Source organism: Bos javanicus, chromosome 17, assembly GCF_032452875.1.
Source record: "Bos javanicus breed banteng chromosome 17, ARS-OSU_banteng_1.0, whole genome shotgun sequence".
Taxonomy (NCBI): Eukaryota; Metazoa; Chordata; class Mammalia; order Artiodactyla; family Bovidae; genus Bos; species Bos javanicus.
In genome coordinates this window covers 66,850,567-66,863,887 of record NC_083884.1, presented here as the reverse complement: position 1 = coordinate 66,863,887, position 13,321 = coordinate 66,850,567, and the positions used below count along the sequence as shown (strand labels likewise).

General features: G+C 51.7%; 1 protein-coding gene across 1 annotated transcript; it reads right to left on the bottom strand.

The window, feature by feature from the left end:
* Positions 1-3,573: 3,573 nt before the first annotated feature.
* Positions 3,574-9,847, bottom strand: CRYBA4 (crystallin beta A4). Its single transcript, XM_061385216.1, has 6 exons — positions 9,812-9,847; positions 9,173-9,223; positions 8,178-8,296; positions 6,878-7,019; positions 4,669-4,811; positions 3,574-3,906 (listed from the first exon to the last, which is right to left on the bottom strand). The coding sequence occupies exons 1-6, from the start codon at positions 9,830-9,832 to the stop codon at positions 3,759-3,761; spliced, it is 624 nt and encodes a 207-aa protein (XP_061241200.1). The 5' UTR covers positions 9,833-9,847; the 3' UTR covers positions 3,574-3,758.
* Between the last annotated feature and the right edge of the window lie 3,474 nt (positions 9,848-13,321).

The following is a 13,321-nucleotide window of genomic DNA, read 5'->3' as shown; positions in this document are numbered from 1 at the left end:
GGGAACAAACCTGGTCTCACGGACTGAAACGTTTCCTCTCAAAATTCACAAGTTGAAGTCCAAACCCCAATACCCCAGAATATAAGGATATTTGGAGAAAAGGTGTGTCAAGAGGTCATTAAGTCAGGCTGTTAGGGTGAGGCTCTCACCCAAGAAGACTGGGGTCCCTATAAGAAGAGAAAGAAGCACCAGGGGTTCACATACAGAGGAACATCCACATGAGGACACAGGGAGAAGGCGGCCGTCTGCAAGCCCAGGAGAGAGCCCTCCCCAGAAACCAACCCTGGTGGCACCTTGATCATCAAGTTCCTGCCTCCAGAACCATGAGAAAGTAGATTTCTGTTGTTTAAGCCGCCCTTGTCTGCGCTATCTGGTTTTGGCAAACGTAGCAAATGAATACACCTGGGATGTTTAAGGAAAGCATCACTACAGGGACATGAGGACAGAGAGACCACAGGGCTGCAGACCATGGCCAGCCTCCTCGGACTAAGAAATACTGGTTTGTTTTGTTCTTGGGGTGGGGTGGGAAGTGTGGGAGGGTTTTAGCAGGGAAGCAAAGGTAAAAACTTTTCTTTTTTTTTTTACCCACACTTGCAGCCTGTGGGATCATAATTCCCCAACCAGGGATTGAACCCATGCTGCCTGCACTGAGAGCACGGAGTCTTAACCACTGGACTGCCAGGGAAGTCCCCCACGTTATGTCTGTAAGGGGGCCACTCTGGCTGCTGGGTGCAGAGCAGATTTGTTGTTGTGCAGCCACTAAGTCACGTCTGACTCTTTGCGAACCCCACGGACTGCAGCCTGCCAGGCTCCTCTGTCCATGGGATTTCCCAGGCAAAAATACTGGATGGGGTAGCCATTCCCATCTCCATGGAGTCTTTCTGGCCCGGGGATAAAACCTGCATCTCCTGCATTGCAGGCAGATTCTTGACCACTGAGCGACCAGGGAAGCCTGAAGAACAGGTTGTTCAGAGGCAAAGTGGGATCAGGGAGACCGAGGGGAATAGAGAGAGAATGCCTTGGACCAACGTAGAAGCAACAGAGATGGTGACAAGGGGTTGGATTCTAGCACATTCTGAAGGTGCAGACACCATGATTTGCCAGTGCATTGGACTGTGGGGTGTGAGAGATTTTGGATTATTCCAAAGGTTTGGGCCCACACAGCTGGAAACACGTAGCTTCGGTTGTGGATGGATTCTGTTTGAGATGTACGTCAGACATCCACGTGGAGGTGTCGAGGAAGGAGCTGATATCCAGAGATGGAGTCCAGAGGAGAGGTCAGAGCAGTGATAAACTCCAGGGAAGGACTGCCTCCCAGCCCTCTCCCATCATCTGACTGAGGTCCTTTCTTATCAGCCCTACACACCCAAACCTCCCCATCACAGCCCCTATCACAGGAGATCATAGCCCACTGTGGACTTGTCTGCCTTCCCCACCCAACCGCGTGAGAGAAAAGGTTTTATGTCTCTTGTTTATCATTTGCCAGGGCCTGGGTACACAGGAGGTCCCAGGCGCACGGCTGTTTGAATGAACAGGATACTACAAAGAGGGGTTAAGAAATGACTAAAAAGTGCCAGTGTTCCCAAATACTGTCCTCCCCTTCCTGAGCCAGATAATGTTATCTTTTCCAGCAGGCTGTTCAGAACCCTTCCCCTTCCTGACTCTATCAGACTTACTGATTACAGAGGAAGATAGTCCGGAAAATAGCCAGATGGCTTATGATTGTTAAGACAATCTATATACAAAAGAACCAGGAGAGAGAGTAAGGGCGGGGCGGAGCGAGGAACGTTTGTACAGATCTGGCCGCTCAGGCTGCAAATGGAATGGGAGTTCTTTCCTTGTTCTAAAAACCTTTAAGGTGGAAGGTGTTAAATGGGACTTCAAGGTAGTATGTGTGAGAAAGACCTGGGGAGAGAAAAAAGGAAGGTGTGGAGCTTCAGGGGAGAGAACTGGCTCCCTCCATGCGTGCCTTTAAAAAACACACATGCTTGGGACAGTTTATTGGGAAGACGGCAATCATAAACATACGTGTGCCTGAGTTTGGGGAGAATGGATACATATATATATATATGACTAAGACCCTTAGAACTGTCCACCTAGAACTATCACAACATTGTTAATCAACTACATCCCGATATAAAATAAAACATTTAAAAATAAATATATGTGCACCTTCCCTGGTAACTCAGCCGGTGAAGAATCCTCCTGCAATGCCGGAGACCTAGGTTCGATCCCCGGGTTGGGAAGATCCACTGGAGAAGGGATACGCTACCCACTGCAGAATTCTGGCCTGAAGAATTCCACGGACTGTATAGTCCATGGGGTCGCAAAGAATCAGACACAACTGAGTGACTTTCACTTTCACTTTCCATAAAACAGCAGCAAGGTTCTTGAAGGAAAAAAAAAATCAGGAAGCAAAAATGAACAAAACTAAAGACAGAAGCAGATAAAGCCCAAATCATTGTAGGAGATATTAACAGCCCTTTCTGAGTGATTGATTAAAAAAAAAACTAATTTTTTAAAAATTGGCAAGGATATAGAAAAATCCTACCAAAGTTGTGGGCCAACCTGACCTAGTCCACATTTATAGAACACTACACTGAACAACAGCAAGATTTTAAAATTTTCAGGTCTATCAGAAAGAGACTATAATCTGGGCCAGGAAATAAGTTTCATTAGAATGCTGAAATCTTGAGTATGTTCTCTGATCACAATTAACAAACCAATAACAATAAAATACGTAGGAAATCCCAAATATTCAGATAGCATATCCCTAAGTAACCCATGGATCAAAGAAGAACTCATAAGGGAGACTGGAAAATATCGAACTGAGTGATAATGAAAACAACATCAAATCACAATTTCTGGGAAGCAGCTAATGCAGTGATTGCAGGGAAATTCTTAACTCTGACTATATGGGCATGCATGCGCGGGTGCGTGCTAAGTCGCTTCAGTAGTGCGTGACTCTTTTCGACCCCATGGACCGTAGCCCGCCAGGCTCCTCTGTCCACGGGATTCTCCAGGCAAGAACACTGGAGTGGGTGGCCTGTCCTCCAGAGATCCTCCCCACCCAGAAAGCCAACCTGCGGCTCCTGCACTGCAGGCAGATTCTTTACCGCTGAGCCCCCCCTGGAAGGCTCAACTACGTGGTGTGTGTGTTAGTCACTCAGTTGTGTTTGACTCTGCGACCCCGGGCGGTAGCCTGCCAGGCTCCTCCGTCCCTGGGATTCTCCAGGCAAGAATACTGGAGTGGGTGGGTAGCCATTCCCTTCTCCGGGGGATCTTCCCAACCCAGGGATGGAACCCGGGTCTCCTGCATTGCAGGCAGATTCTTTACCATCAGAGCCACCAGGGAAGCCCATATGGGGGGAGGGGCCATAATTAATGACTCAAGGGTCTACCTTTAAAAGCTAGACAAAAGACGAATAAGGTAAACCCAAAATAATAGAAGATGAAAAAGAGGAAGGATAAGAGCAAAACTCAGTGAAATGAAACACAGACGGCCGACAGAGAAAATCAGCAAAGCTACACGCTGATCCTCTGAAAGGATTCACCAAGTGGAAAACCACAGGCTAACACTAGGCCTTTTATTTTAGTATTACTTTTAGTTTTTCGTGCTGACTGTGCGTGGACTGGCCCACAGGGCGAACGGGTGCATACGGGTTACGGGGCAGGCAGAGGAGAGAGCAGGCAGCAGCGTCCGCGGTTCCTCTGTTCCAGACAAGCACACGTCCCCCGCTCGGCGCCGACCCCTCGGCTCACTGCTGGATCCTTCGGATGCTCTGTACCTGGAAGGTCTGGGCGTGAGAGCCCCACTCCCGGAAGTGCTTATAGTCGCCCGAGTGGTGGTCACACTCCAGCACGTACTGAAAACCTCGGTAGCCAGGAAACTGGGAGCAAACCCAGCTGCAAAAGGGAAGGGGGCAGGCCGTTACCTTTCAGGAGGCACCAGCATGGCCACCAAGGCAGAGACACAGGGGGAGCCCAGGCTGCGAGCACACTCCAGCCACCCCGCGTTCCTGCCCAGAACGCGCCCTGCTCTGCCCGCCACCGATCACGCGCTTCCGTCTGCCAGCAACACCCTTCGGGCCCTTCTTTGCCTGGTCGAGTTAATATTTATCGTCCAGGTCTCAGTCCGATCTTCCCTGCAACGGGGGCGGTCTGACTTCTCGTCCCAATTAGGCCACCGTCCCCCATCGTACCTTTGTAGCACTCGCGTAATTAGGTAATTAACATATTATTTGTTAAAAAAAAAAAAAAAAAGTCAGGCTCTTCTGCCAACAGTAAGCACCTGTGTGCCCTGGTACATTGTTATTTAGTGCCTACACAATGCCTGGCACAATAAATATTTGATGAGGAAAGGGAGGGGGGAGGAAGGAGGGGGAGGGGAGGAGGAGGGAAGAGGAGGAGAGAAGGAAGAGGGAGGAGGGGGAGGGAGGAGGAGGAGTGGATGGCAGGAGGAAGAAGGGAGGAGTCTTCCTCTTCATTGACCCTCACTTTGTTCAGGACTAGACAAGGGCTGGTGTCTCCTTCTCTGAGCTTCCCTTCCCCTTTCTGTACGAGGGAGGCGGACTCGAGATTCCCAAGAAGTCCATCCTCTTCCAGAGGTGTCCCCCCGGCACTCTCAACCTCCTCTCTGTCCCCAGAGCACAGCCTTGATCCACTTACGCCCCCGAGTGGACGTGGAAGGAGCCCACTTCATTGCCATCCCAGCCCATCGCCTGGAGGGAGGGGTAATCATCACTCAGCTCTCCCTTCCTGCCCAGGAAGTTCTCCTGCTCGAAGATGGTCAGCCTCGAGTCGCGGTGGTTCTGCAGGGAACAGAGTCAGAGCATCAGGGTGTCAGTCGGAAGCCCCAGCCAGCCCCTGCATCCCAGCTCTCGTCTCCAAAAATCAGCCTTCCTCTCCAGCCCTCTGGAAGGACAATAAGGCAACATGCACTGGAAACCTTACAAGAGCCAAAACCTTCCAGAAATTTACACAAAATAAACAAGGACAACAAGCCTTGGTGATAAAAGAAAAAAAGAAAAGAATAAAAAAAATCAATATGATACTCAACAGCAGGGGATCAGGGGGTAAGCCGGAGTGTTGCACTAGGGTTAAAAGAAGGGTGTGGAGATCTGTATTCAAATCCTGATTTTCCACACACCAGCTGACTGAGCTTAAAAACATGCCCCACATATACACAAGGGAATATTACTCAGCCATTAAAAAGAATGAAGTAATGCCATTTGCAGCAACCCGAATGGACCTAGAGATTGTCATACTGAGTGAAGTAAGTCAGACAGGGAAGGAGGCAATACCGTATGACATTCCTTATATGTGGAATCGAAAAAGAAACGATGCAAATGAACTTAACTTACAAAACAGAAAGAGACTCACAGACTTAGAGAACGAACTTAATGGTTGCCGGAGGGGAAAGATGGGGGGATGGGATAGTTAGGGAGTTTGGGATGAACATGTACACACTGCTATATTCAAAACGGATAACCAACAAGGTCCCACTGTACAGCACATGGAACTCGGCTCAGTGTCATGTGGCAGCCTGGATGGGAGGGGCGTTTAGGGAAGAATAGATGCTTGTATATGTGTGGCTGAATCCTTTCCCTGTCCACCTGAAACCATGGCAACATTGTTAAATTGGCTATACCCCAATACAAAATAAAAGTTTAAACAGACAAAAAACCTGTCCCACAGCATTTCTGAGCCTGTTTCCGCATCTATAAAATGAAATTAACCACATCCATTTTTGCAGAACTCGTAAACTAGGTAGAGGCAGGGATCGCTTCGGTGAGAGCCCGTGTGGGTCCCCATATGGGCACAGTGGCTGGGCTGTCTGTGGAACAAGTGATGAGCCATAAGACAATATACTTGGTAGGCACCATGGAAAATGTCATAGGCGAGATTTAATCACCCAAAGGGTGACTGGAATATATTTGCAGAGGGGGTAAGGCTCGTTTCCAAGCTTTAGGTTCATTATGATTCAATTTGTATAACCAAGTGAGATGCATATGTAGATATATAGCCTTAGATGGTATAGATACACAGATCTAGACATTGATATGGACATCAATCACTGCAGATAGAATCTGTGGGTAGCACAGAAACCAAGGAAATCTCAAGTACCGATAACAGTAGGCTTCTGTCTCAGAAGTGTGGGTATAAGTGACTTTTATTTTCTTATTCAGCCATATTGGGTTTTTCCCTGAACTTTAGGGGATACATACATGTGCTGTAGTTATTTAAAATTCATCAAAATTGTTTTCGAAGGAGAAAAATACACCTTTTTGAGCCTCAGTTTTTTTCTGTAAAATGGGGATAATAATACTCACCTCACCCCATACTCTGTAAACAGTAGCTAAAATATAAAATCAGGAACACTGACAATGAATTAGGAATAAGACATAGGACCCTTCTTTCTTACATCACCCTGCCATCTCTGGTACCCAGCCTCTCCCAGTGTCCCTGAGTCACGAAAAGAGGGACATAAGGTTCAGAGGTTAAGACTCCATGCTCCCAACACAGGGGGCACAGGTTCAGTCCCCAGTCAGGGCACTAAGATCCCAAAGGCCGCACAGCACGGCCAGGAAAAAGGAAAAGGACCCAAAACAGGAAGGAGTTCATGTCACAACCAGAGTAGCAATGGGCAGAATGTCTGTGGTGGGCTCTGTCCATATGTACATTTTTTTCCCCAGAACTTAAGTACCATGGCCCCATTTTAAGATGAAGAAACTGAGGCTCAGAGAGGGGAGGGACCGCCACAGCTTGAAGCACTGATACGAGAATCTGAACTCTGGACATCCAATTCCCAAGCCCCCACTGGAGGGGCTCAGCCCCCTGCCCCCGCCTTCAGGGACCAGGCAGTGTCGGGACTCACAGCGCAGGCCACCGGCCGGAAGGAGGTCAGCCGCTCGGCGGGGTAGGACGTGTTGCCGCTCCACGCATCCCAGGATGGGTACTCACCCCGCTCCAGCACATACTGCTGCCCTTGGAAGCCGGCATGCTCAAAACCCACCCACCTGCCAACAGAGGATAGAGGGTACAAGGGGTTAGGAGGCCTCCGACCCTGAGTTCTAGACCAGTGGTTGTCATACAGGGGTGACTTTGCCCCCCACCCACCCAAGGAGGCATTTAAAATGTCTGCAGGCATTTTTAGTTGTCTTGCTGGGAGTCTGGAGGAGAGATTTGCAACTGGCATTTGTGAGTAGAGGCTGGAGATACTGCTAAACATCCTCCCATGCACTGGGCAGCCGCCAGCACGGAATTACCTGACCCCAAACATCCGTAGTGCCAACGTGGAGAAGCCCGCTGCCCCCCTGCGCATCCTGCAGGCAGGGGACTGGCCCCTTGCAGGTGCCTGCCACCCTCGCGCCTGTCCCCCTGGGCCACGTAGATGAGACTTGACCATGCGCTGACTTCGGCTTTGGCCATCTCATTAATCTCCGTCTCTCTTTTTACTTTTTTCAAATTTATTTTATTTTTGGCTGCGCTGGGTCTTCGCTGCTGCGCACGGGCTTTTCTCTAGCTGTGCTGTGCAGGCTCCTTATTGCGGTAGTTTCTCCTGTTTTGGAGCACAGGCTCTAGGGCAGGGGCTTAAGCTGTTGTGGCCCGTGGGCTTAGCTACCTCAATGCACGTGAAATCTTCCCCAGCCAGGGACCAACTCACATGGCCTGCACTGGCAGGCAGACTCTTTACCACTGGACCACCAGGGAAGTCCCCCCTCTCTCTCTTTTTAAACAAAACATATCTCATGCTCAGAGCCTCAGTCAGGCAGCAACACTTAACTAAAAATTACTAGCATTATTTTTCACTATATTTTTAGTTACCTTCCACTTTTGGTGAGTGATCTTGACTTTTGATTTGTACCTAACAGAGACATTTCAGACCCAACACTGGATTTTGAAGGTCTGCCCCCACAGGGCTGCCTCATCCAATGTGCAGACTCTGTGAATGGCACCACTGCCCCCCCACACACCCAGCTACATTTGGGCAGTGCACAACCTGTGCAACCTTACATTGCCATCCTTCATGCTCCCCAGCATCTCAGATCCATGGAGAAACACTGGTACAGTTAGAGCCAGGGAAGATAGGACCTGGAACGTCTAAAAGTCCCAGCACCCCTCTCTAGATAACCTTCCTGTCTCCCCAACCCCGACTCCGATCCCCCTGGACTCACGCGCCACTCAGCACTTTCAAAGATCGAACAGTCTCGAAGCCAAGCTCCAGCACGCTGGGGCACTCAGCCGTGAATTCATGCCGCCGGCCCTGGAAGCCCTCCTCATCCCACACCACGATCTATGCCGGAAAGAAAAGGTAGGGACCCACATCAGAGTGCTGGGCAGCGGGGGGGAATGGGAGACGGTGAGGGGTTAGGAATGCACCCCAGGACTCAGTGTGGGGCAGGCCAGGTAATGCAGGGAGGCAAACTCAGATGCCTTCAGGGTCCACGGAGGGGAGGGTGAGAGCTGAGACCCCGGGAGCACAGGCCCTGCTCAGCGCCACCTACTGTTGCCACATGGTAATGCGACCAACCGTACAATTTTCCCAAGACAACCCCTGTAACAACCTTTCTGTGAGCTCTCCCGGTGTTCAAAGGCTGACGACAAATTCAGAGATTTTAGGGGTTTTTTTTTTTTCTTCTTTTTTAACACAGAGGAAACCAAAGGAAGCATGCCCAGAGACTGTGCAACATCACCAGCTGGCCTTTTCTGCCAGCGGTAGTGGTGTTGTCGACTCTTTGCGACCCCATGGACTGCAGCCCGCCAGGCTCCTCTGTCCATGGGATTCTCCAGGCAAGAACACTGGAGTGGGTTGCCATTCCCTTCTCCAGGGGGTCTTCCCAACCCAGGGATGGACCCAGGTCTCCTGAGTTGCAGGCAGACTCTACCGTCTGAGCTACAGGGAAGACCTGTTTTCTGCCAGAGAGATGGTTACGTTTGGGGACAGGAAGCCCCAACTTCAAGTCAAGAACCTCTGTGTGTGCCCTCTGGCAAGACCCTCTCCCTCTCGCAGCCTCAACTACATCCTCTGTGAAATGGGCCCTCATTACCGCCCTGCTCCAGGGGTGAGGTGGGAACTCAGTGAAGGTGGGGCAGGGGTCCGCAGGACTTGGGTTTGACCTGTGCCCTCGCCCTCCCGACGTCGCCCCCCACCCCCAGCGCCTCTCCCTACCTTCCAGTGTCCTGCCGACTTGGTGCACTGCAGAGACATGCCGCTCGTTTCCTAGGCGACAGAAGAAGGTGAGGAAGCTTCCACCCTGACTCTGCTCCCCTCCTTGAAGCCGAAGTCTGGTTTGAGCAGATGGGTACCCAGGTGGGATCCAGAAGTGCCCCAGATGAAGGGCAAAGTGTGGCTTTGGGCTGTCCCCCTCCTCCACTTTCCAGTACCGTCTCCTTCTCTTCCATCCTCTCTCTGTCTCAAAATGAACCCATTCTGGGTCCTGTTCCTCTAAGCCCCCTCGGTGCTGCTTTATCTACTCAGTAGGGGGAATTTTCCATGGCTGCGGGTGGGTGGGTGCTGCACCCCTGGCAAGCGCCAAGGTGCTCAGCTTGAGAGGCTCCCAAAGACAGCTCCTGACCTAGAAAGGAGGCTCTAAGAGCGTAAGGTGAGGCCGCAGGATTACAGGAATCATTTGGATTTCAAACGGCAGTCGCAGGTACTGGTCTCGAGGTCTGGAGCCTGGTTCGATGAGGATGGCATTTGGGATGACTCAGTGGTATACCCCCAGGACTGGGGACGAGGGGCTCCCCTGCCTCCCAGGAGACTCACCCAGAGCTCGAATCCCACCCCTTCTCCAAGCCGGGGACTTACCGAGATGGACCCAGAGAACATGCCAGACCCAGGAACGGCCGAGGTCAGGCTCTTATAGGCAGGGAGGAGAGAGGGCCCCTGGGGGGACAGAGCCCTGACTCAGCAAGTGAGTGACGGGAACAAAAGCCAACCCCGCTTGTGGCTCTGATGGAGAGGTGTCAGCACCATTGGCCTCGGCTGGGAGGGAGAGGCCAGGGTGCCCCCCTCGGGGATCACCCGTGAAGAAGGCAAGAGGAAGACAGTCCCCCCTAATCAGCTCCACCCTGATTCAGCAGTGGACCAAGAGTCCAAACACCTCAGCCTTCCTAGCCGTGTGACCTGGGGCAGGTCCTCCCCGCTATGTCTTCCTGTAAAACGGAGCAAGGATAAACTATAAAATGGCATGAGAGTATGGCACATGCCTGGCACAGGCATTCAACAAATACCTATGCCTCTGCCCTCTCCCAGCTCCCTCCCGCTTCCTCCTCCGGTGGGCGTAACCAGGGTGGACTTCATGGCAGACACTCGGTTCTGAAGGGTGGCACTGAAACTTCGGTGGCATTGGAACTCAGTTCTGAAGGGTGTGGGGGATTTATAGCGAGTGAGATGCTTTTGCTAGGCAAGAGTGCACAGGTGGGAGTCTGGGGCTGGTGACCCAATGGGGCTGAAGGAGCGCAGAGGGACGCAGGCAGGACAGGTGGCTGGGCCAGGGCCTCCGGGGCCCACAAAGCCCAGAGACGGGTCCAGCTCGCTCCGTGGGCAGAAGGAAGGCGCTGGTGGCCTGAACATGCTTTACAAACTGTGCTGCACCGCCGAACATCCGGGGTTTGTAGAATTCGCTTCGTGCACACGTCTCCCCCCATTCCTACCCTCTGAAATTGGCCCAAGAGGGTCATCTCACGGCATAGGGAAGACCATGACTGGAAACCAGATCCCTCCAGGTGAGCTGGAGAATGTCCACGTCAGCTCACGGAGCTGTGAGCTGTGAGATGGCAATACCAGTGCCCTCTGGGTGGGTTCTATGCAGCCCGACCAAAGGCACGGCTTTGAGATCAGGTTGCCAGGAAGGTGAAAGGCCAAGAATGCAGCCTCCGTAGCCAGACGGCCCGGGTTTACATCCCACTCTTGGTGGCTGGGTAACCTTGAGCCTGTTACTTCATCTCTCCAAGCCTCAATTTCCTCATATGTAAAATGGGTATACAGGTAAATTGGGTTCAGCCTAAGAGATGCGGTATTGTGAGGGTAAATGTGAACTACACACAAACAGCATCACTGTTCTGGAACGGCTCCTGGAACCTGACATTCATCACGTGTCTCCATCATCACTGGCATCATTGCAGCTAATTAAAAAAAAAATTACTATTGACACATCTTCACTTCCATGTTTACTGCAGCGTTATGCACAATAGCCAGGAGGTGAAAATAACCCAATTGTCCATAATATTGGATAACTGAAATAACCTAATTATCCATCCACTCTTTATCCAATGAGTGGATATATAAGATGTGATATGTAGGTACAATGGAATATTATTCAGCCTTGAGAAAGAAGAAAACCCTGCCATTCGTGACAACACAGATAGACCCCCGAAGGCGTTATGCTAAGCGAAATAAATCAGAGAAAGACAAATATCGTAGGATCTCACTTACACATGGAACCATAAAAAGACAAAATCAGAGAAGTGGAGAGTAAGATGGAGGGTACTGGGAGCCGGGAGGTGGAAGAAACAGGGAGATGATGCTCACGGGGCATAAACTTGCAGTTATAAGGTTAACGAGTTTGGGGACCTAATGGACAGCATGGTGATTATAGCTGGTAGTGTAACGTATACTCTAATGCTGCTTAGGGAACAGATCTTTTGTGTTCTCCCCACAAGAACGTGTAGAGTAACTGTGAGGTGGCAGGGAGGGGCAATCACCGCGCAATTTGTAAATGTATCAGGTCAACTTTCGGCTCACCTTTACCTCTGTTGTGTGCCGGTTATATTTCAGTAAAGCTGGGGGGAGTGATTCCTCTTAAATGTTTATTAAATACTTAATGAATACCCTTAATTACCTGAAAACACTTACTTGTATGAAAGCAAGAGGGCATGGTTTTTAAGAGCTTGGGTTCAGGAGTTCAAAACGTGTGACTTCCAATTCCATTCTTACAGATGAGGAAGTGGGCTGAGAGAGGGCAAAGGGATTTGCTTCGGTTTCCTCATCTGCGAAGAGGATCAATCCCAGCGCCCCCACCGAAATAATGAGGATTACAGGAACCACGTCAGTCAGATGCTCAGAGTGGAGCCACCCAGCATGGGGGGGAGAGGGAGGCATAGGAGGGGCCCCCCTACCTCCGACCCCACCGTTTGGCTGACCGCCCATTGCCATAGGGGACACGGAACTGCCCCAGACGTCTTGGCCTTGAAACCCAGACCTGTGGGTGGCCCCCACCACAGGCATCTTGGCCCCCGTTCCAGTGGCTGCCCCGTCCTGCGGTTGCTGCCCCCCCACAACAACCAAGGCCTTGGCCCAGGATCAAAGGCTGGGGGGGAGGCTGGGAAGTGAGGGGGTGTGAGGTGGGGGGTGGGCAGACGGCAGAGCTGCCCCTGGGTCATGCGAGGCGGAGCTGGGCTCCGTGGGGAGTCTGGGACCCTGGACTCCCACAGAAGAAACACGAACCTAAGGAGAATCCCGTTCTCCCCCACCCCATCATCACCACCAGGGGCTGGGGAGGCAGACTGCAGGCCGGCGTGGCCCGGCAGCGCCTCGCGGTCCCCCAGCGCTGGCTCGACTGTCAGCTCATCCTGTGTGGCCATGGTGAAATTCACGGTTCCCCCCGGGCCTCAGTTTCTCCAAGTGTGAAATGTGGGGATTGGATGAGGAGATTTCTGGCATCCGTTCCCTTGTTCTGACTCTTTATTGCTCTATTTGACATCTGTCTCTGTCTGTCTGTCCGTCTCTGTCGCCATCACCCTTCCCTCTCCCCATCCATATTTCTGTCTCCATCATCCCTCTTTCTCTGTCGCTCTCCACTTCTCCCAACCTGAGTCCCTGTTCTCTCTCCCAACTGGTTTCCCTGGTTCCCCCTGCACCAGCCCATTCCTGGCTCTGCCCTCTCTGTGCCTTAGTTTTGCTCATCTGACAAATGGGTATAATCAAAGTACCTGATAAGGTGGATTGTCCTGGGGACTGACCCAGGTGGCAGGGGTAACGCATCAGTGCTACCCCTTGTCCCCTGCCTTCTTGGGCAGCAACCCCACAGGGACACCTGAGCCACTTGTAACCGCAGACACAGAGGCCCCAAGGGGCAGACTTTCCTAAGGCCACGCAGCGCAGAGTGGCTGAGCCTGGATTCCAACCCAGGTCTCCAACCGACCTTCTGGAGGCTCCTGCTTTCCCTGGATTGGCAGCCAGTGGGGACCCCATCACAGGCCCATACCCGGCGGGGGTTTGTGAGAGCAGCTTCGGGGCAGGGGCCCGGCAGAGGCAAGGCCATGTGGCTGCCGGCCAGGGTTTCTGCTGTGCGTGCTGGGCTCACAATGGAAAGTG